The sequence below is a fragment of the Sphaeramia orbicularis genome, chromosome 11 (assembly GCF_902148855.1).
Source record: "Sphaeramia orbicularis chromosome 11, fSphaOr1.1, whole genome shotgun sequence".
NCBI lineage: Eukaryota > Metazoa > Chordata > Actinopteri > Kurtiformes > Apogonidae > Sphaeramia > Sphaeramia orbicularis.
Window position 1 is genome coordinate 22,869,518 of NC_043967.1, and position 23,499 is coordinate 22,893,016.

General features: G+C 37.4%; 1 protein-coding gene across 1 annotated transcript in view; it reads right to left on the bottom strand.

Annotated features, from left to right (window-relative positions):
* col9a2 (procollagen, type IX, alpha 2) overlaps positions 1 to 23,499 on the bottom strand; it is a 31,615-nt gene that overhangs the window by 1,312 nt on the left and 6,804 nt on the right. Inside the window, exons 7-31 of the mRNA XM_030147740.1 lie at positions 23,271 to 23,294; positions 23,126 to 23,179; positions 22,952 to 23,005; positions 19,681 to 19,731; positions 19,537 to 19,593; positions 17,797 to 17,850; positions 12,854 to 12,907; positions 12,637 to 12,690; positions 12,122 to 12,175; positions 11,978 to 12,031; positions 10,186 to 10,239; positions 10,032 to 10,085; positions 9,886 to 9,939; positions 8,961 to 9,005; positions 8,116 to 8,169; positions 7,972 to 8,025; positions 7,823 to 7,876; positions 7,667 to 7,738; positions 7,243 to 7,278; positions 7,096 to 7,140; positions 6,653 to 6,685; positions 6,349 to 6,495; positions 2,366 to 2,420; positions 2,006 to 2,194; positions 1,852 to 1,929 (exon numbers count right to left, since the gene is read on the bottom strand). Of these exons, the coding sequence (XP_030003600.1) occupies positions 1,852 to 1,929; positions 2,006 to 2,194; positions 2,366 to 2,420; positions 6,349 to 6,495; positions 6,653 to 6,685; positions 7,096 to 7,140; positions 7,243 to 7,278; positions 7,667 to 7,738; positions 7,823 to 7,876; positions 7,972 to 8,025; positions 8,116 to 8,169; positions 8,961 to 9,005; positions 9,886 to 9,939; positions 10,032 to 10,085; positions 10,186 to 10,239; positions 11,978 to 12,031; positions 12,122 to 12,175; positions 12,637 to 12,690; positions 12,854 to 12,907; positions 17,797 to 17,850; positions 19,537 to 19,593; positions 19,681 to 19,731; positions 22,952 to 23,005; positions 23,126 to 23,179; positions 23,271 to 23,294 (1,534 nt within the window). The remainder of the gene's footprint in view (positions 1 to 1,851; positions 1,930 to 2,005; positions 2,195 to 2,365; positions 2,421 to 6,348; positions 6,496 to 6,652; positions 6,686 to 7,095; positions 7,141 to 7,242; positions 7,279 to 7,666; positions 7,739 to 7,822; positions 7,877 to 7,971; positions 8,026 to 8,115; positions 8,170 to 8,960; positions 9,006 to 9,885; positions 9,940 to 10,031; positions 10,086 to 10,185; positions 10,240 to 11,977; positions 12,032 to 12,121; positions 12,176 to 12,636; positions 12,691 to 12,853; positions 12,908 to 17,796; positions 17,851 to 19,536; positions 19,594 to 19,680; positions 19,732 to 22,951; positions 23,006 to 23,125; positions 23,180 to 23,270; positions 23,295 to 23,499) is intronic.

Genomic DNA, 23,499 nt, shown 5'->3' on the forward strand with positions numbered 1-23,499 from the left:
CGTGATATCATGAATTGCGTATAGATAACATGCCGTTTTCAGCGTGTATATTTACGCCATTAGCCCAATTAGCGGCTAGCGCAATTAGCAGTTAGGGTTAGTAGTGAGTGCGATTAGTGGCTAGCGTATTGACACACATCAAATGGCGTTAAATAACATGTGAAAGGATGAAAATGCATACGCATACCATGCCAAATGCAATAAACTGGCGTCACATACAACAAGATTTCATGAAATCGGTCTGCAACCTTTATAAATCCAGGATTTCTCATTTCAATACCCACAAAACTGAAACTAGTCCATCCTCAATCTGCTTTATCTTTCTTTTCTGACTCATTTTGCTGTGCTATACCACTTTGGGCCACATTGTAAAATAATAAAATTACAATTTATTAATTTAATGAACTGTTCAATTCTGTAAATCACATTTTATAATGTGTTTTTCACAGTTTTCGCATGCAATTTTTTCTTGACCTTTACCTTTTTCGGCTTCTATAAATCAAGACTTTTCTCATCATGTCTGAAAAAGTAAAACTAAATAAAAGTCAATTCCCTTAAAAACAAAAGTATCAGTACACTCTAAAAACTAAACTAAAGCTAAACTGAAACTTTCTAAACATTGGCACTTGTGAAAATAACATTTGCTGCCACTTTTGGTACTTTGAAAAAGCTTAAATCAATCACACTTCTCTTTTTTGTCAAGAAATTAACACGGATTAATTAATCGATTTATTAATTTTTGACATTAAAGGTCATGTTGAGAACTTGAGTGGTGCTGAAATGGAAGTTGCTTTTCCATTGCGCGAATAGAACTTGCACATAAAAACTTGCGTAATGTAAAAACGACAATTTCGGCAAAACTCTAGTTTTTTGATGAAAAGCTTTTGAGATGGCAAGGTGGATTTTGGCTGTAACGCAAATGGTATGTCATGTAAAACTGCAATGGAAAGACCTGTTTCCACAACTAGAGTCACATGAATTTAAAAAAACAGATGTTGATGGACGCTACAGCGAGTGAAGAAGAAAAGTTTTAAAAGAAATATGGCGCGGTATGTGTGGACACACCAGGAAACTGAATCATTTTTTAATTTAGTACAGGATAGAGGGGTAATATAATAATAATAATGAATATATCTTTAAATCAACACCATATTTGTGTTCGTCGCCATGTTTATGGAATGACTTCTTATGTCATCTCGCGATAATAAATAAATCATCAACCAACATTACGCACAACATTTAGTAAATATCGGTAAAGTTTTGCGCAAATGTCCAATGGAAAAGCAACTAGTGAAAATGCCTATCCTTAAATTCCATACAGTATATTAACCAGGGGTCTCAAACTCAGATCCTCGAGGGCCGCTATCCTGCATGTTTTAGATGTTTCCCTCTTCCAGCACACCTGACGGTCGTTATCAGGCTTCTGCAGAGCTTGATGGTAGGCTTATCATTTGAATCAGGTGTGTTGGAAGAGGGATACATCTAAAACATGCAGGATGGTGGCCCTCGAGGACCGGAGTTTGAGACCCCTGATATTAACAGTGTATGTCTGGGTGCACTAAGAAATGTGTGTGTGTGTGTTTTCCACTGCTTAAATTAGAGTGTACTGTTGCAATCCTATTACATTCTCATTCAAGAGCATCTGTTAAATGACTGGAGTTAATGATGCTTTTAAAATGCCTTTGAGCGGGCTCTCTGGTGGTGCGAGCTTTAATACAAAGTCCTTCAGTTTCTCATGGTCCTCTTCCTCTGCTTAATATTTGGTCAGTATCACAAACTGTTGTACGCTCTAAGTAAACCTGGCGGAATTCAACTGCAGGACGCCAATGGGACACATGACGCCTTTATTACCTTGTATCCCTGGGGGTCCTGGAGGTCCCTGATGGGGTTTACCCAGATCTCCTCTTTCTCCCTTAGCTCCTCTCTTTCCTGTGAACAACAGCGGCAGATGAGTTCCTTTCCGCTGTGCATCAGATGTGTCTGATATCACACAGTCCTGGTTTACCTTTAAGCCCTGTGTTGCCAATCTGCCCGGGGGCTCCGATGATTCCAGGAATTCCACGGGGGCCAGGCAAGCCATGTGACCCTTGGGGACCAGGTGGCCCAGGTGGTCCAGGTGGCCCCGGGGGTCCCATTACACCTGCTCCACCAAGCACAGCCCTCTTGGCGCTTACTGCCACTGCTGCGAGCCTCTCTGTAATAAACACAAAAAGAGCGCATCATCATTTTAGGATGGAAATTTTGATTAAATTACCTGTGATGACGGGCGACTGATTGCTCTGGAGATCAAAGTAGTTTCGGGAAATAAGATAATCTAATCTCCTGTATGGACATCAAAGGTGAATATTCAGGTCTAGACGCTCACCCTGCAACATCTTGAGCACCACTTCGATAATATGCTGGTCAGATGTATCACGTCCCTAGAGAGAGGAAGAACACGGTGAGTTTTAGGAAGAGATATCCAATTCCCTTATATAGAGAGACATCTGGTTTGAATCAGTATGAGTCAGGTAGTGAAACACAGTTCTTCTATGTATACTATGTCATCCCTCCCCACAGCCATCAGACTTTAGAACAGAACACAATGTAAATATGCTACTATGTAAATAATGTTCCATTTTAGTTTTTTATTCTATTCTTTATGTATATACAATCATTCATTCATTCATTTTCTGAACCCGCTTTATCCTCACTAGGGTCACAGCGGTCGCTTCGAGCCTATCCCAGCTATTTATGGGTGAAGGCGGGGTACACCCTGGACATGTCACCAGTTCATCACAGGGCTGACAGATAGAGACAAACAATCACACCTTTGGACAATTTGGATTAACCAATTAACCTATGAGTGCATGTGTTTGGATGGTGAGAGGAAGCCGGAGTACCCGTAGAGAACCCATGCAGACACGGGGAGAACATGCACACAGAAAAGTCCAACCCCTGTCGACTGGTGTTGGAATCAAACCCAGGACCTTCTTGCTGTGAGGCACAAGTGCTAACCACTGCACCACTGTGTCGCCTATTTAAATATATATGTATATTTATATACAGATTTATATAAATATCAATTTTCTTTTTTTTTTCCCTCATATTTCATTTGTCACTCATTTGTGTTTTTTCTGCCTGTCTTCTTCTCTGCACTTGCTTGTTGTATGTTGCTGCTGTTAACTGTTAAATTTCCTCACAGTGGGATAAATAAAGTTTTATCTTTTCTATCTTTGTCTTGTCTTATGCAGATATGGACACAAATGTATCAAAACCAAGTATGGATAAATTATTTCCTGCTACTTTTTATGACCCTGCGCCCTGAAGAGAAGGCAAGGGGTACTGTATTGTATTATATTGTATTGTTTTTGGTTTGGTTTGTTTGTTTGTTAACACTCTAGCAGCAAAACTATTGGTTGAATTCATACCAAACTGGGTTTATAGAATACCAGTGACCCAGAATAGATGTAGTTACATTTTGGGAACAGTAGGTCAAAGTTCAAGTTTTTAATGAATATTTTTAATCTTTTTTTTTTACCTCCTATTTACTTATAATCGGCAAAATTTCAAATGTCTATAAAAACATCAGTTTTGTTTCAGTTTGATTTAAACTTGCCACATATATAGAGGCTATTGATATGCTGACATCAGCACACGCATAGACATGATGACATCAGCCGGATCGATGCCAACATAAGCTACAATATGTGTAAGGGGTGGGTTTGTTGTGCCTGGTACCACTTGTTATACTTGTAATGGAGCTACTATAACACACAACATTTTCCCCTGGGATTAATAAAGTATCCGAAACTCTATTACTCAGAAAGTATACCAAAATCCCAAACAAAACACTGGTATTAGATATTTCAGTGTGAGGTTTAGGCGATTCTAGCTGCAGATTCAGTTTTCATGAATGTATAATCATCTGCAAATACGAACCACTGTATTTTGTTACCTTACAATAACCTATTTATATCTACAGAAGGAGAAGGTCTGTCATGTTGCATTGGAGTCTTTCTGCAGTGGCTCAGACTGGCCTTCCTCTTCACATACCTTTTCCTTTTTTTTTTTTTTGTTTAATACCATCTCTTATGGACCAGAATCATGATCCTCTAAACTAAAGAGCACAGAAACGACCAAACACTGACTTGAATAACGGCTTTTGTGTTTTTCACAGTTTCCATGTGGCCGCTGTATGGGAGGGTGAGGCAAGGTGTGTTCTGCTTAAACCTTTGTTAAATATTGTAACTACAGTAAATAAATTACATGATAATAAACAGTATGTGACACGATAAAAAAAAGAAAAAAGCAAGGGCTGTTCATTTGGTTGCAGTCTGTAAGTTCCCAACTAGATCCTACATTTTACACTCAGAACCTGTAAAAAAAAATACAAGTAATTCCTAATAAAATAAAAGTGAACATTTATGACTACATGATCAAATACTGAAGATGGAAGTTCCGGAACTATAATGCAAATAACTTAAAGAAAGTTAAGCTCAGCAGCTATCCTCTGGGTTAAAGGTACAATGTCTAATATTTGTTTACGTGAAGTTCGTATCAGGCTTATAAGTAATTTTTGTTTATGAATGCTAGCTCTACTTGTACCGGTTTTGCACAGCGCTGTTACTGCCTTTGCATAAACAAAGTGGACTGTACTGGAGGATTTTTCATGAAGCAACCATCACAAGGCTTGGCTTGTTATTGTGAATGTAGTCGACAGAGACAGTAGTAACCTTAGAAGTGGAGTTAGCTAATGTCAACATGAAATAACACAGACTGTAACAGCAACTTCAAATAAGCACAGACGAGTCACACTGATCATTTTAACCCATAAAGACCCACAGCTACTTTTGTGGAAGCTTCCAGTGTATTTTTTCCTCTATATTTAGTCTTTCTTAAGTGATTTATCACCATTTATTATAATTTTGCATTTTTAAGTGAAAATCAGGTATTTTCCATATATTTCATTTTCTAATCACAAAAGCTCAGAGTTAATTCAAAAGTTATTATATCAGAAACAGAGGAAACTGAAGACAAAGTGACTTTTCCAGTAAAATCTATCATTAACTGAACGTAAACCCAGTGTGTCCATCCACTGTCATTGATCCAGCTCCATGGGGATTACTGGTGAATCAATGTTGTAGAAGATGACGGTGTTTCCACGGTAACTACAGAGCCTCTGAACATCTAAATGGGTTATATCTGACGACCATGAGAAGATGAATAACTGCATAGGTTTAGTGGACTAACAGATATTAAACATTTTAGATCAGCAGATGCTTTTGGGTCTTTATGGGTTAAACAAGGAGGAAGAGTTGTTTACATTAACAGAGGCTACACATCTACAACAATATAAGATACTGTAGTTAAAGATTGGAATTTTCTACAGTATCAACAGTGTATATTAAATGTAATTGCTAATATACTGCTGAACAAGTAGTAAAATTTAACAGAAGTGTGTTCAAGATGTCTCATAATTCACTTAACCCAGTAAATCCTGAACCATTAAATCATTGACAGACTAGAAAAGCACTGAGAGCGCAGACCTCTGCCCCCAACACCGCCAAAGTTTTATCATTTGTTCCTTGTGCCAGTATCAACATTTCCTGAAAATTTCATCCAAATCTGTCCATAACTTTTTGAGTTATCTTGCTAACACACAAAAGAAAAAAAATACGCTGCCCCCTCTGATCACCACCAAAATTTAATCATTTGTTTCTTGTGCCAGTATCAACATTTCCTAAAAATTTAATGAAAATCTGTCCATAACTTTTTGAGTTATCTTGCTAACAGACAGACAGACAGACAAACACTGGTGAAAACATAACCTCCGCCATTACACTTGGTGGAGGTAAAAATTCCAGTTCTTTGAAACTGGAGCCTTTATTGGTCCTTCTGAACAACCAAAATATTTTTTTTTTAAATATCAATTTCCACGTATGAGTTTCAGTTTTGTACCATATTTGATATATCAGGTCTCAAAGCTCAAATGGTATTATTTTTGAACAAACAAAAACATAATTTATTATTTATCTGTTTGCTTTTAATGTGGACCATGAGTCTGAAATAAAGCCTATCTATCTATCTATCTATCTATCTATCTATCTATCTATCTATCTATCTATCTATCTATCTATCTATCTATCTATCTATCTATCTATCTATCTATCTATCTATCTATCTATCAACTGTGACTCAGTTTTAGATTATTTTGTAGATAAAATGAGTCTTACTTGAAACGAAGAAGGTATTTAAACTCTAAACAAATTTTAAATAAACCACACATGCTTTATTCTACACAATATAACTAAATCTCAAATACTATTCAGATTCTGTGTATTGTAATTAGGAGTGAATTCCACTCACCGGTGACCCCTGAATGCCGGGCATGCCTGGTACTCCTCGCTCTCCATTAAGTCCCCTAGGACCGGGCAGTCCTGGTGGTCCCTGATCTCCTGGTTTACCTGGGTCTCCAGTCGGACCGTTGTGTCCGAGGTCACCCCTCACTCCTTGCTGCAAAGAGGGGACAAAAAAAAAGGACATAGCTAAGATGATTACATTTGTCAAAGAAAGTGAAAAATGAAAATAGATAATAGCAGGAAAAAAGTAATGACTGGAGATGCAATAAAGAAAGGACGAATAATAGCCATTAGATCAGGACGGTGCTCACCTGTCCTTTGGGCCCGGGCTCACCAGACAAACCCTGTCACAGCAAAGACAGACTGTCATTTCCACAACACTTCTATCGATCATTTTTGCATCAGAGAAACTCATTGAGTAATTATCCTGCCTGAGTATTGTAAATCAATGTCTGGAAACGCTGCTTCAAAGAGCCAACGTGCATCATTGTTTCCCTGTCATGTAAATAGCTCATTTACCATCTGGACTATTATCAGGATTTGTATGCAAATTCACAAGCACACTTCCTTTTCCACTTAACTTTGTAGACTTATACATGTTTTATTTTTCTTGTGCTTTCATGCCTTTGGAAGCAAATGCTTAAACCTCCATTTCTTAATCCTCAGAGTTTTAGTGTTTTGAAGATCCCTACTCCTTTTTGGCTCTCGCTAACAAGAAACTTTCAAGCCTTAAGTTGCGCAGTAATTATTTTACCTTTTCACCTTTCTCGCCAGCCAATCCCTCAACACCAGGGTCGCCCTAAAAGCAGCAGAGATAGAGGCCAAGAGTGAGGGATGACTGCATAAAGTATGTGCAAAGTGGTGTGTGGGATACATTTAAAAGAGCAGAAGTGCTACTCACAACGTCTCCCTTTGCTCCACCTTTTCCTTGGAAGCCCTGGAAAGGGAGATCATTTGAGGGAGTGCATGTCAGTGCGGTTAAATCTACATGATAAAATCTTTACATAAATAAAGCTGAAGAACTAAATATTGATTCAAGCCTGTGACACCAAAAACCCCAAAGTAAGAAAGATGTTTTCTCCTGTCTTAAACAATGAAGAAGAGGTTGCTTAGATTTTCATTTGTATTGCTTATTTATATTACTCGCCTCATTCAGTGATTTACTGTAGATTCTATGAGTCTTTTATCTTTTATTCATGAGTAAACACTGCCCCCAATGGACAAGTCTGTGTAACTAAATCATAATGAAGGATAGATAATGGTGTGCATGATGCAAAGCTGGATATGTTTGTTGTATTTGTTTAAACACACTCATACACACTGACCTTGTCCCCCTTAGTTCCAGTGAGACCCTGGGCCCCTGGGACACCAGTGGGTCCCCTCTCTCCTTTGCTTCCCTGTTAAGAGACATTACACAATATACTGAAAAGGCCTGCTTGAATATTGTCATAAAGATGCATTAATACAACAGTGGAACTCACAGGTTTGCCGACTCCTCCCTGGGGTCCGACTGGTCCCCTCTGGCCTCTGTCACCCTGTGTACGTCATTTAAGGTGAGTGGGTCTGCGCAAAGCTGTATTTGCACTATTTCAGGTCATCATTTTGACTTTTTTTTTTTGTTTTTTTTTACCTTAGGTCCAGGAACTCCCTCCATACCAGCCTCACCAGGAAGACCAGGCTCACCCTGAAATACAATTATTGACAAAATTATCCTACCAAGAACAATGAAAAAGTTCTGTTTAATTGCTAAAAATGTCCATATTTCGTATGTTACCAGAGGTCCGGGGGCACCTTGCATGCCAGCATGGCCTCTAGGCCCAGGCTCTCCCTATCAGTGAAGACACACACATATAAGTATAAATATATATACATATATACACAGGATCAATACAAAGCTTTAAAACAATGGGTCCCAATCTTTTCCTCCTGAAATGAAAACTAGAAATGAATAAATAAATTCATTTACTGAGGCAAAAACTAAAACTTTTCAAAAACACAAAAGCCAAACAAAAACAATGCAACAGGAATTACAACAAAACAGAATTTCAGGCAAAACCAGTTTCTGTCCCTCTTTAGCCTATTTAACATTTCGCTTTTGATTTAGCTCCAAGAGCTAATTACTGAGCTCTGCTGTGGGCTGAGCAATGCTAATGGCTTTGCACAACATGGGACCAATGGCTTTGTAAATCATATCTGATGTAGGCTAATACACTCTTTCATCCTTGGTTTTTCAGCTTGAATAAATCAAAGGCTTCCTCGTGATCCTTGAAAAACTAGAACTAACACTAAAACTAAGATTAGGCAGTTCCTCCAAGTGAAAATGAAATGAAAATACCATATGTACGCACTTGTCAAAGTAACTAAAACTGATCTAAAACTATACTGCGGCAAAAGTGAGTGGACCAAAGTGAGTTTCTTAAGTATTATATGGAAACACCGATGATCATCCATCCAGTGATATTAGGATTTTTATTAACAAGAACAAATCTACTTTTGACAGCCTCACAACATCAGAGCAGACAAAGCCTCACACACCCCTTGTCATTTTGGGGGAGGATCGGACCCTAGGTTGCAACCCATGATGTTAAAATGTAGAAATTGTTAAAATACGATGCCTACCTTAGCTCCAGGTCCACCTTTTGCTCCTGGACTGCCAGGCAGTCCCTAAAGAAACAACAAAGGAGATTAAAATTAATACAAATAAAGTGACATTTATATCAAGGGCTTCTTCTGCAATTTCTCTCTTTCTTCTTTTCTGTTTCTCAATGTATACTATCCAATAACAGCAGAAAAATAAATAAATAAAAACTGTGTCTTTATTTTGCCAATACAAAGAATACACTTTATTTGTTATATAATACAGGCAGTATGCCTGAAAGTGTTTGTGCTATTAAATATATTAGTATATTAGGATGTCGGTGCCAGCAGTGGGTGGTAATATTGCTGATGCTTAATGCAACAATAATAATGAAAATAGGCAGAGTTGCAGTGTTAGCTTTTGCCTTAGAGCTTGCGGCAGGCTTTACTTCCTTGAAGTAAATTTTGTGTGTGTGTGTGTGTGTGTGTGTGTGTGCGTGCGTGCGTGTGTGTGTGACCATACATCACAGAAAGGCATAAAGCAGGCTAAGTTATGGTGTTTGAGTTTGCAGCAGTGTTAGTGTCACTGCAGTGGCCATACAGCAAAGTGTGCATCTCATGCTCCATTACCCTTTAGTCAGAAAGACACACACAAATATACACACACACTCCACAGACATGCGTACACCCTCTGGTCTGATTGTGATAAATCACTGGTGGTGGGAGGGAGAATGCTATTTCAAGGTGGTTTAAATTCTAAAAGAGCCCAGGTGAAAGGGCTGCTGTTAACCTGGATGAGTGCCCAGAACAGAAGACATACCAATATTTACAGGCTGATACAAGCTGGATTTCCATTGTTCTGAGTCTGTCTGAGCACAGTGTTGTGAGTGACACATGCCTTCAAGTGCCACTGCTGAACAAGCCTCAGATAAACACATTTCCCATACTATGTTAAAGGATCACTCACTGCTGCTCCCTGAGGACCAGGAGGACCGGGCATACCGGGCTGGCCAGGGGCGCCCTGCAGACAAAGAGCACAGAAGAAAGAAAAATTGCCATCTTTTACACAGAGGTTGAAATTACTGATCATTATCACGGCTGGCAACCCCTTACCTTGATTCCAGGAATACCAGGTGTGCCATCTTTTCCGTCGATACCCGGCAGACCCTGAAAAAGGAGGCAGATGAGCCAGTGGAGTTCATTTGGCACACACTCTGTGAACATCATCACGACTGTGCAGCGCATCAACAAAAGTGTGTTCACTCACATTTTCTCCTTTCTTGCCAACTGCACCCTGTGGGCCCTGGATTCCTCGGCTACCCTGCAGAAGATAACCAAGTCCATCAGTCAGTGTATTCTCAGTGCATTGTGGGATCACAGTCATAGTTCTAGTTCTAAGAAATGTTTTACGTCGGGGGCTTTTCTCACCTGAATATCTGAACCAGTGTCTTTGTTATATTGTATGAGTTTAATCCAGCTAGTTTTGGCTCTATATTGCAATTTTGCAACTTTGCATAACATATTACATAACCTCATCCTGTTGTCATCACCTATACTTGTTTTCATGTAACTTTTTGTGTTTGAACAGAGAAAAACGTATTAATTTCATTGTGACTATACTACGGTAACGTGAGGGTTTATTGGTAGTAAATGGTTCATTCTTTATAAAATGAGACAGCAGGACAGAAACGGATTTCTTCCTGAACAGTGCTTTACTTTTCACTTACGGCAACTACCGCCACAACACTTCCTGACACATGACCGAACTAACCAATCAGGAGAAAGCAGTACTTAGATCAGTAAATGTAAGTTATTTAGAAAGGCACATTCGACAGATTATCAACAAATGAGAATAATTAAATGTGTAAATGTGTAAATAATAATTCTGCAAAGATAAATGTAAATAGTTAATTGGGTAAAACACTGTCGATATATTTTTAACAAATACATAAATTAACTTATTCCCTGTAATATGAATTTACTTCACTGTTAACCCTTACATTTCTTCAACATAAATTACCTTAACTTCTGAGCCTTACACTACTACTACTAGTATTACTAGTACTACTGTTATTATTCACACTACTATTATATCATCTCATAAAATTAGAGTTTCTACACATTTCACAGACTTTTCCAGACTTCTCCATAGATTTTTCAGACCTAATGTTGTAGATCACAGTCTGATAAGAACAGTGCTTTTCCCTTTGAATATATCTTATAATTACCACCTCCTCCATATTGGCAACACCTAGCGATTTTATGTAAAGTTTGCATGTATCTGTTTCTCATTTGAAATCCTTAGCCAACCAGGCTTTGTTTTTGTGATTGCCAAGCCATCTTTCAGAAAACTTGCATTTGTGTCCATTCAATCCAACCTCCTACTCAATGCTGGATATCATACAGGCAGTTCTGCGTAGGAGTGTGTGTGTGTGTGTGTGTGTGTGTGTGTGTGTGTGTTCAAGTGTACGCTGTACTTCTTGTATTGTTTTGGATGACATCAAGGTTGCTCTGACGTACTCTGTCTCACAGTGGTAAACACTTTAGTTGTTCTGGCGTTCTGTCCCTGAATGCCTGCTTATATGATTGATTTACTATGTTTTGTTCTTTGTTTTTCTTTATCATTGTACTGAAAATGTGAATAAGACAAATAACAGATTTTTTTCTTAAGTCCACACTTATCCTACCTGGAAATTACAAACTTCAGTAGTTTTCTATACTGTGCAAAAAGCATTATGCCCTTTTTTTCCACTGTTTATACTTCATCAGGCCAATTCCCTCCACTTCTACCGCACTACTATGTTCTCACTGATCCTTCTTGCGGTTCTTTTGTTTGTGTCGTCTTACAATAGCTGCACCTTCCCTCTAATTGCATCAATAGAAATGTTTTCAGATTAGAGACAACCAAAACCATAGTTCTATCTGATGCAGCGTTGTAGGACGAAAGGGTTGAACCGTCATCCGGGGACAGTTTCACATCTGGAATTGTGGCGTTGATCAAACTGTAAAGTCTAAAAGTGTAATTAAAACAAGTTAAGTGCTTTGAGACAGTCACCTACTTTGTCTCCCTTGTCTCCTGACTCTCCAGGTGGTCCCTGTGGTCCTTCTTCACCCTGAATAAAATAAAAAATAGAGCATCTTAGAATACTCAGAGGGTGCTTTTCTTTAAGTAGTTGAGTGTTTCTTGGTGTGTGCGTTCTTACAGGAGGACCAGGGATTCCAACAGGTCCGGTGATGCCCTTGTAACCACGAGGTCCCTGAGGAAAATGAAAAAAAAGTGCCATCAATCAACTTCAGATCAGGGACGATGCAACGTCTTGGTAGCCCACTCTTCATTGTGATAAACGGGTAATTAGTGCTTAACTTACTTCGCTAATGGGAGCTACACAGAGAGCCAGCCACTGTTGCCTTGGCTCTAAGCCGGGGTGCTAACTTGGCTAACACGGCTAATGTTAACAGTAAGACGGATGGCTACAGCGGATCATTAACTACAGATGGAGGCACCGTGGACCCAGACAACCCCAACTCATTAGAGGAAGGGAGAGATTTGTGTTAGCATCATTTCCATATGTCCCCATTGCTGGTAATGGATGATGTTTGTGTAGTGGGGGCAGGTCTAACTGTGCCTCCTTGAAGCTCATCTAAGAAAGAGAACAGCCATGCTCTGAGAGATAAAGAGGACAAAAAAGTTTTTATGGAGGAAAAAAGTGGTACTTACTGCTTCCCCTTTAGGACCCATCATTCCTGGGTAACCCCTCAAACCCATTGGACCCTTGGATGGAACAAAGAACAACAAATTAAAAGAGAGACTGACCTCATACGTAGAATATGGTGGGCTTGTGATTTCAGAAAACTGGCAAATACTGCAAATATTAACTCAAAAAAACAATAACAGAATAAGTTTTGGAGATTAAAACTAGGCAAAAGGAGCATACCGGAGGTCCTGGGATGCCCTGTTCCCCAGAGATACCGACTTCTCCTTTAATGCCCTGGGAGAGAAAGGGAAACAACAGGAGGATTAGTTATTTTCATTCTGTACACCTGCAGACCAGGTGCCTGCTAATGATACATCCTGAGCACTTCATAAAAGTTACAGGACGAGTTGTTTGTATGCTAATGCACTGAGTGTAACCAAAAAAACTTTGAGCTGGAGCTTTGGTGGCTCTTTTGGAAGTAGTGGGAGCCATTTTATCACCTTTCAGGGTTTTTTTTTTTTTTTTTTTACAGTCTGCCTTGATGACTAATACAACCCCTGAGCATACGGTAAACCTTATGTGTATAATGCTCCTGAACTTTAGAGCCAAGTAAAGCCTTTCTTTCACATGTTTATTTTGGACAGAGCCAGGCTACTTCCTCCTACTTCCATGTTTAAAGCTTAGCGTGGCCAGTCACAGCTTATTGTTAGCCTGGTGGCTATGAACCTCCGGTTTCTGTGAGTGTTTTGTTCTGAATATTAACCCATAAAGACCCAGCGCTACTTTTATATCTGTTCCCAAATGAAATTTTCTCTATATTTAACCTTTCTTAAGTGATTTATCACCATTTATTTATAATCTTATCCTCTGTATTTTGTATTTTATCAGTATAAATCATGTATTTCTCTATATGCAATTTACTGATCATGAAGATGTTCAGAAAAGCTCAGATTTATGTATTTAAATTATACTTCCTCCCACTCCTTTTCGAATGTGTAATTAAAGCCATGTCTATGTAGAAGTTTTGCTTTTGTTTGTTTTTTTCCATGACTTCTTACTACCTGTTTTATTTCTAAGGACTAAGTAAGATTACTTTGCCTTGTTGCCTATTCAAAATAAAAAAAATAGGGGAAAAAAAAGATTAAAGTTGAGGGTTGTTATATCAAAAACTGCAGAAAAAGTGACTTTTTCAGTAAAATATATCATTAACTGAACATAAACCAAGCATTCCATCCACTGTCATTGATCCAACTCCATGGGTTTCACTGGTGAATCAATGTTGTAGAAGATGACAGTGTTTCCACGTTCACTACAGAGCCTCTAAGCGTCCAAATGGGTCATATCTGATGACCATGAAAAAATGACAAACTGTATTTTACACCAATTATTTACATGTATTGATAGGATTAGTGGATCAACAGGTATTACACATTACAGATCAGTAGATGGTTTTAGTTGGAGATGGATGTTTGGGTCTTTATGGGTTCAGGATAACCTGTTATACTCTGAATTCATGCAGGATGGTTCTGGTGGACTGACTAATGAGGCTGACAACACGGTAATCCAATACATAAGTCCAAATGGGTCGTCTGGGTCCAGTTTTCTGAGAAGATGTAGTATGGCATTTTGATAAACCTCCTTTACATGAAATGACATGAGCAAACTCTTGTCCATGATTGGTGCCCATAGTCCAGTTATTCCCAACCTTTTTTCGTGACCCCATTTTAACATCACAAATTTCTGGCGACCCCGGACATTCAAACCTGAGACTTTTTTTTGGGGTAAAATTCATTTGTTTTTGATCATGTAATAGTTTGCTATACTATGTTGCAAATAAAGGTTAATTTTAGACGACATTTAGTCTGTATAATGTATATTATTATGGACGGAGGCAGAAAAGCCAGGTGTATTTTCCTTGGTCAGGATATGTACAGTCAGTCCAGCTTGGATTTACAAGGCTGACAATTAATACTGAACAAACAAGAACTCAAACTATGAATGATGAAAGAGCTGCAGCATCTGAAACTGACCACAATGAACATTTGAAAGATAAACAGTACCACAGTGCTTCAGTTTGTTATGTCTTTTATGGATTGGGATTGTCTCTGTCAACTCACCATATATTTCTAATTAGTAAGTTTAATTTTTTTTTTATTTATTTTTTTATTATTAATTACTAGAAATTCCAGGCATCCCCACATGGGGTCCTGACTCCAAGGTTGAAAAACACTGCTATAGTCACCTTCCATTCTGTATACACCCCATCCTACAACATAGCTGAATGTATCACTGCCCCATATGCCCCATCCCAGTCACAGGAACCGCTGTCACCTCCAGTAAAAGTGGAGTCTTGGTAGCTTTGATTTAACGTAAGCAGTGGCATCCTTGTGCCTCTTGGTTCTGTGAACAAATCACTTGTTGGTGTACTTGTAGCCACATGGGTTTGTTGATTTGTTGCTATGCACACTAGGTCTTCTAAGGTTATATCTTCTACAGTACAAAGCTTTTGAAGAGAACCTTTTACCATTTATACAATTTACAGAGGACAAGAAGTGCTTCTCCTCAGTGCAATTTCTGTTCCATTGGGTAAGTGTGGGTAATTTAATATAGAGTGGAGTATAGTTTGTTGTTTGCTTTTTTTAAGTGAAGTTTTGTATAGATTTCATAAAAAAGAAAAGAAATGCATAAAAACATCAAAATACTGACAAAACAAATACAAAGGGAACTTGCACTGACACGGATAAAAGAGACACCTATGTGATTACAATAATAAAATTTGCATTAGCATACATACCAGCCACAAGTACAATACACGACATCCTCAGACTTTTATTAAAATTCAGCTGTCAATGTGTCCCCCCTGGAAATATACCCACGAAAGTTGTCCCATTCTTCTATATCATTCCATTTTTACATTTCTTTCGTTCCAGTATTTTTTCACACGCACAGTTTACTTCGTTTGTTCCGTCCATATTTTCAGTGTAGGAGTCTGTGGCTCTTTTCCAACATTTAAGATTCTGTTTGGCACAAGTTATTAAACTAGTGATGAATACTCTGAGCTCTGGCGCTACACCTTCATCCCAAGGTAAAAAATCATTCCCATATTGTATGTACAAGTATATAGTGTGTACCTTGTTATATGTTACATTTCCAATATAAACCCATATCAAATTATCTTTAATTAGACTCATTGTTGTTTTCTTCATTGTGGAATAGTCCAACTCACACTTAAAAGCCTTCTTTTTGTTGCATGTGTGAATTAATGTGTTGTTGTTTTCAGTCTGTTGGTGTTATTGACAAGATCTTATTCCACAGTTCTACCTACTGAAACATATAGTTTTGTTTTCAACTGATTCCATCTGACTTTTATGTTGGTATCCTTTTGTCTGCCAAGCTAGAGCTGTAACATAAACGGGGGCTCATCCGGGATTTCAATAAAGAGCTCAACTTATTAAATGAAATTTTCTCTACATTTTTAACCTTTCCTAAATGAATTAACACCGCTTATTATGATATTAACCTCTGCTTTTTAAAATGAAAATCGGGTATTTTCCTATACTTAATTTTGCGATCATGAAGATGTCCATTAAGGTTCAGAGAAATTGAAGGAAAAATGACTTTTTCAGAAAAATTTACCATAATCTGAACATTAAAAACAAGCAGCTATAACTACTGTTATTTGTCAACCAATATTGGGTTTTTTTTGGTGAATCAATATTATAAAACATGCCTGGGTTTTCATGTTTCCTCCAGGGCCTCAGAACGCCCCAAAAAGACACATCTGATGCTGCTGAAAATTTGAGATTGAGCTATATTTTACCTGAATTATTTAAATGTATTGATTGTCTTAGTGAATCAAAAGTTAATAAATATTCTAGATCAGTAGATGCTTTTGATTGACAATGGCTGTTTAAGTCTTTGAGGGTTAGGTTTAGGTTAGCTTTTTTAAACCATAAAGACCCAGTGCTACTTTTGTGGCAGGTCCCAAATGAATGTTTCTCTATTTAACCTGTCTTAAGTGATTTATCACCATTTTTATTATAATATTATCTTCTATGTTTTGCAATTTTCAGCATAAGTCATGAATTTTTCCCTATATGTTATTCACTGATCATATAGATGTTCATGAAAACTCAGAGTAAGTTCAAAGGTTATTATTTTTGTGAGTTTTTCAGCAATGATCTCAATAATTGTACGTAAAAACATGCATCTCCATCCACTGCTATTGATCCAACTCCATGGGTTTTACAGGTGAATCAAAGTTGTAGAAGATGACGGTGTTTCCACGGTAACTACAGAGCCTCTGAACGTCCAAACGGGTCATATCTGATGACCATGAAAAGATGAAAAACTGTATTTTACGCCAATTATTTATACGTATTGATAGGATTAGTGGATCAATGAGTATTGAACATTACAGATGTGTAGATGGTTTTGGTCATGGACGGTGGATGTTTGATTCTTTATGGGTTAAAAGTCAGCGGTCTTGGTTGCTATCTTCTTCAAAGCATCTACTACAGAAACGAACTAAAAAAAAATAAACATGATCTTCTTGGGTTGTCTTTCATATCATACATTCATCAGTAATATTTCAAGAAGTACTACCTGTGTTTGGGTTTGAAGTGTGAGTGAGAATGTAAACATCTCATGCTGACTGTCTTAAAAAAAAAAAAAAAATAGAGACAGAACACCACAGCGTACACTTGAGTCTAGGCAGGTTCTTCTAAAATACTGGTCTGTCTGGGAGGAGTGGCGTCTTGGTGTGTTGAGTGTTTTTAGCATCTAAGTGTTGCCAGAAGGCTCCTTGTGTGGGGAGATCAGAGGCTAATTCCTGGGGCTTGGCTAGCTGTTCCCTGGGAGCCCACTGTGTGCTCATTAGCTCTACTTAATACAGAGAGGTGAGAGGGCCCTACGAACCCTGCCTCTCTCATCTTTCCCTTCATGTACCTGGCTCCTCACTACCCCTTTCATCTGGCTCACTGCACGCTGACTGCTGACTGCCGGGGCCAGGCCTGACTAATCGGAGCCAGATTAGTGCCAGTCATGTGCCTCCGGGGGCTTCATTAGAGATAATCCTTGCCTCTGCTCATCCTGAATGGTGGGTGAGTGCGTGAGGACTGTAACAACATGTAGAGGTCATGTATGTTAGTGTAGATGTGTGCCTGCAAGAGGATGCAGCTCACCGTTTTGCCGATGCTTCCGGCATCTCCGAGAACACCAGCGCGTCCTTTGTGTCCCTAGAGGGCAAAAATCAGTCAGTACGTTCTAATAATGTCATTAAATATAATTATTGATGTTGAAAGCTTATGTTCTTTATGCCTATTTCTAGTCATGGAACATATGTACTTGTAAATGCTGCACTTAGGGAGCAATCAACCCCCGTATCTAGGTAACCATAAAAAAAACAAAACACAAATTATTCAAGTTTAGTTCATAATCATATGTCATCACATGGAGAGAGTGATGAGATAACCAGAGCGAGAACATCAAGTGAACTCACCATGTTCCGAAAGCAATTGCATGTTTCTTAATGTAAATGATTTTTTTTCTGTTTTACTGCAATACAAGGGTCTCACAAGGCAGCAATGAAATACACCATGATGCATTGCCAAATAGCTCAGCTTTACACATTTGCCACCATAAAATATAGAATACAGTAATATTAATTCACAAAAGTCATGTACAGTAAAACACTGAGAGTGACCTATTTTAAGTATCACCACCTTCCTAAAATAATTGCTTAAAGGTGGGGTAGGAGATGTTTTCCTGGAGCATTTTTTACTATACTGCTTAAATCCCCTTCACACTCTGATTGCAACCAATTAATTAAATGCTCTAACACAAAATAAACATTTTTAGTAACGTGGAACGGACAGAACTGAAAAAATACCATCCAATCATATTAACCGGACCAACAAAATGATTGAATGGTGATATGTCTATGAAACCCAACTGCCATTTGTCCCTCCCGACTCTGCGAGTACAATTCGGTACTTTGGAGGCGAGAATTCAGGCGGAAGTCTGACGAAAGGGGTTTGAACTTTTGAATTGTGTATTTTCAAAATGTAGCTTGCTCGAACCATTTTTCCAGGATCTTCTACCATACCTTTAACCCTGTAAAGCCTGAACCATTAAATCATTGAAGAAAAATTCCAGTTCTTTGAAACTGGAGCCTTTATTGGTCCTTCTGAACAACCCCCCCAAATTTTTTTTCAAATATCAATTTCCATGTATGAGTTTCAATTTTGTATCATATTTGATACATCGGGTCTCAATGCTCAAATATTATTATTGTTGAACAAACAAAAACATAATATAACACAAACATGTCTAACAAATTGGCAGTTCCTTTACAATATTGGCAAAGTTCTTCCTCCTTCCTCATTAATGACAATCTTTTAGTGTCACTGGAAAGGCTGTGTATTGCATGTATCTAATTATATACGTCAGGTTTTTCAAGAAAAAAAATATCACACTGCTCATGTAGAGGGCTTCAAAACTCCAGTACAAATATGATGTGTTTGGCATTTTAGGGTTAAACTTGTTTTTTTTTGACAAAAATAACTTTTTTGCCTAAATCATCTCCTTATGATTCAGACCACCTCTAGTAAAATCACTTACATTCTTAGTTGAACAGATCGTGCAATTCTACCTGTAAGATAATTGCACATAAGAGTGTGACTTCCATTTACATAATTTTTTTTGTGTTTCCTCAAAAATCTGAAAAAATGACTTGAGCAATTAATTTAGAAAGGTGATGGTGTATTGTGCTGACATTCCTCACCATAAAAACTTTTACCGCGTGTGCATACCTTATATTTACCCACAGTGGAGTATTATCATAGTAGGAGTAGTCATTTTACGTATGAGAAGGATGTGAATACGCATTCCATTAGTTCCTGTTTTATATTCTAACTACTCACCTTAACTCCCTGCAGTCCTTGTGGGCCCTTAGGTCCTGCTGGACAGTTAAGAGGACACTGTTGTCGAGAAAAAGGAATATGTGAATTATATAGAGTGTAATAGAGTTAAAATTGATTTTCAGAGAGCATGGTTTTAGCTTTTACCTGGAAATCTGCGCTGCCCTCTTCTCCACCAATGAACTTCCCTGGAGGACCCTAAAGATAAGATAAGATAAGACAAGAAAAGATAAGACAAAATAAGATCAAGTAAGATAGTTTAAGATAAGATAAGATAAGACAAAATAAAATAAAATAAGATAGCTTAAGATAAGACAAAATAACCTAAGACAAAACAAGAAAAGATAACACAAAATAAGATCAAATAAGACAAGTTAGTTAAGATAAGATAAGACAAGAAAAGATGAGACAAAATAAGATAAGACAAGATAAGATAAGATAAGATAGTTTAAGACAAGATAAGATAAGATAGTTTAAGATAAGATAAGATAAGATAGTTTAAGATAAGATAAGATAAGACTCCTCTGAGCTGACCTAGCACTCTTTCTCCCTCTGTCTCTTCCTTCTCTCCTTTTATAGATGGGGTTAAAAAGTAAAGTATCTCTACAGGGGCTGATGTATTCCCACTACAGTCAGATGAGACAGCCCACTGATCTAATGGGGGGTTTATTTACCCTAGGACAGCACTAAAGCTAAACAAATACACTCTCCTGGGCTCAGAGCATCACTCTCAATGAGGGCAGCCCCCTTCTCAGTGCTACTCAAAGATGCACACAGGACACTATGGACCCTGTTGGAAAATGGAATTGAAAGTGTAGCGTTCAGGACTTTTTGTGGCATTTCACCAATTACTGTCTGTTGAGATGTGTGTGACATGCAGGTAGCTCTGGGAGTACTAGGGTATATTACAGTGCACTTATAATGCTTTACATTTAACTGGTGAAAATGATTAAAAATGACCGTGAGTGTGTCTTTGCATTACTTTACTTTACATTACTAGTCTGGTCAACCTCATTAATATAACTGCAGTAAGATAGATGAAACTATACGCTTGGTTCAACTACTTGTGACTCATTCATCTCTTGTTTTTTTCACCGCTCTAGCGTGGAAACAATTTGTCTTAATCCAAGTGCACTGCAAAAATCAAAATCCTACCAAGTGTATTTTTCTCATTTCTAGTCAAAATAAGACATACTCACCTAAAGAGTAACTTTTCAGTGAGATATAAGAATTTATTTTTAGACAATTGATCTTGAAAATCTTACTTCAAGAAATCTTACCAAGATAATTTTCACTTGTTCCATTTGCAGATTTTTTTTTTTTTGCTTGAATTAAGCAAAAAATTCTTGAATTAAGCGAAAAAATTCTTGAATTAAGCAAAAAAAAAAAAAAAAAAAATCTTGAATTAAGCAAAAAAAAAAATCTTGAATTAAGCAAAAAAAAAAAAATCTTGAATTAAGCAAAAAAAATCTTGAATTAAACAAAAAAATCTTGAATTAAGCAAAAAAAAAAATTCTTGAAAAAAATTAATTAAGCAAAAAAAATCTTGAATTAAGCAAAAAAAAAAAAAACTTGAATTAAGCAAAAAAAAATCTTGAATTAAGCAAAAAAAAAAAAATCTTGAATTTAGCAAAAAAAATTCTTGAATTAAGCAAAAAAATATCTTGATTTAAGCAAAAAAAAACAACAACCTTGAATTACGCCACAAAAAAATGTTGAATTAAGCAAAAAAAAAATCTGACCATGGAACAAGTGAAAATTATCTTGATAAGATTTCTTGAATTGAGATTTTCAAGACCTATTGTCTAAAACTAAGTTCTTATATCTCACTGAAAAGTTACTCTTTAGGTGATGATGTCTTATTCAAAGTGTGATGAGATATTTTGACTAGAAATGAGAAAAACACACTTGGTAAGATTTAGATTTTTGCAGTGTGGGACTTTTTCACTCATTGTTTGCTGCTGAGTTCTTAAAACCAACCAAAATAGTCAACTCTGACTGTGCTTTAAAGGTTTGGTACATGATATTTGGGAATGAAGCCGCAAATTCTATCCAACTGAATACCTCACACCCTTTTGAAGCTGCAAAAAATAGTGAAGTCCCTTTTTACAGCTTGGTTTTTTTTTCTTCTTTCTTTTCTTGGATTTTTAGTGAAGGACATTTTAGTTCTGAACATCATTGGTGACAGAAAAGCACCTTAAGTGTGTTTGCCACCTGCTAAAAAAACAGGAAAAAAAAAAAAAATTCTGAGCAACTGTAGAAATATAACCCATTCCCTGCAAAAATGGCTCATTCTAAGGCAATAATAAAACATTTGAACATCAGGAAATTATACCCATAGTTTACAACTTCACCTCTTCTCCTCATATACATATAAAATACAATCTTGGTGTGCTTTGCTCAGTATGGGCATTTCAGTTTTTGTCCACACTTAAACATAGTAGGTGACAGTAAAGCACCTTAAATTTCGATGCCACCAGCTAAAAATAAATAAAATAAAAGGAAGTCTGTTGCATGATAGTAAACCTGCTCCCTCTGAATCTACAAAATTGTCTCATTCTACACTAATAAAAACACATTTTCAAGTAAATATACACCAGTGAAGTAAGTCTGCTTCAAATCCCCCTGAATCTTACAAATTGGACTTTTAAAGCCATGGTTCAGTGAAGTCACAGGGTCTGTTCTGGAGCTCACTATGGTGCACATGTGTATAAATGACAGCTGATGGACAAGAATAGCATGTATATCTATGAAACATGTGCAACTGATTATATCATTTCTTTAGTTTATATAGCACTGATAATACTTTAGTATTTGGCACATATAGTCACTATTAACTAGTACTTTATTAGGTTGAATGTCAGCAATGCGTTGACTGTTTATTGGTCATTATAAAGCACTTATTAATGCTTTATTCTGAAAGGCTATATTTTACAATTAATTGTTTTCCCTCCGTAAACTCCTTCTGTGTACTATGTATTATCTTAGCATGCTTTTCTTTGTATAGTCCTCATACAGCGATACATATAAATCATTCCACACAGCCTTTCTCTCTTAGTAGCCATAATATCCACTCTTATATAACAAAAACTGCAAGAATTAATATTGTCCAAAGACCTCTAAATTAAGCAACCTGTTTACTTACCATCAATAACCAGTAATTAGAACTTTATTGAGGGAAAAACTATTAGTTGATGGCCTAGAAGCTGTAGAGGTGCTTTACAATGACCATGGACATACTTCTAATGAGCAATGGTGAACATGTCTACTTTAAATACAAGTGTTACCTGGTATTTTCTCATGATCTCGATAGGAAGCCAAAGATTCATCTCAGGCTTTCTGTGAATATTTTCCATTTAGAAATGAGACAGATAGGTCACAGAAGACTAAATAATGTACTGTGTGGATAGATACTTACTGGTTTGCCAGGGGGTCCAGGAAGTCCTGGAGGTCCAGGTGGTCCCATGACACCCTAAATAAAACAGAGGGATAATGAAAAATGACAAGGAGTCTGAGAACACATAGACAGTTTATAAGAGTTTATAAATCAAACACACAAGCAGTGGGAGAAAAAAATGAGCCTCTGTTTTACCTTTGGTCCATTTGGTCCAATTTCACCTGGGAGACCGATTGGTCCTGGAGCTCCCTATACAGAGACACACAACACAGGCCTCTAAAGCATTACAATACTTCAAAAACAAAAGACATAAATGTGTTATACAACACAAAGTACTTACAGCCAGTCCTGGAAGGCCGGCTCCCTGTGTGCACAGAGGGGACAAGAGGTTAATTTACTGCAAAACAAGTGGAACCAATCCATCAACGTATCAATTAAGGTTTGCAGAAGCCAATTAATAATCACTGCAGTTATTGAGTAATGTATATATATACAGTGTCAGAGCACAGAGTAAACAGTGCTTGAGGACAACAAAGACACAGCACAATCAGTCTGTGTTTGCTGTGTCT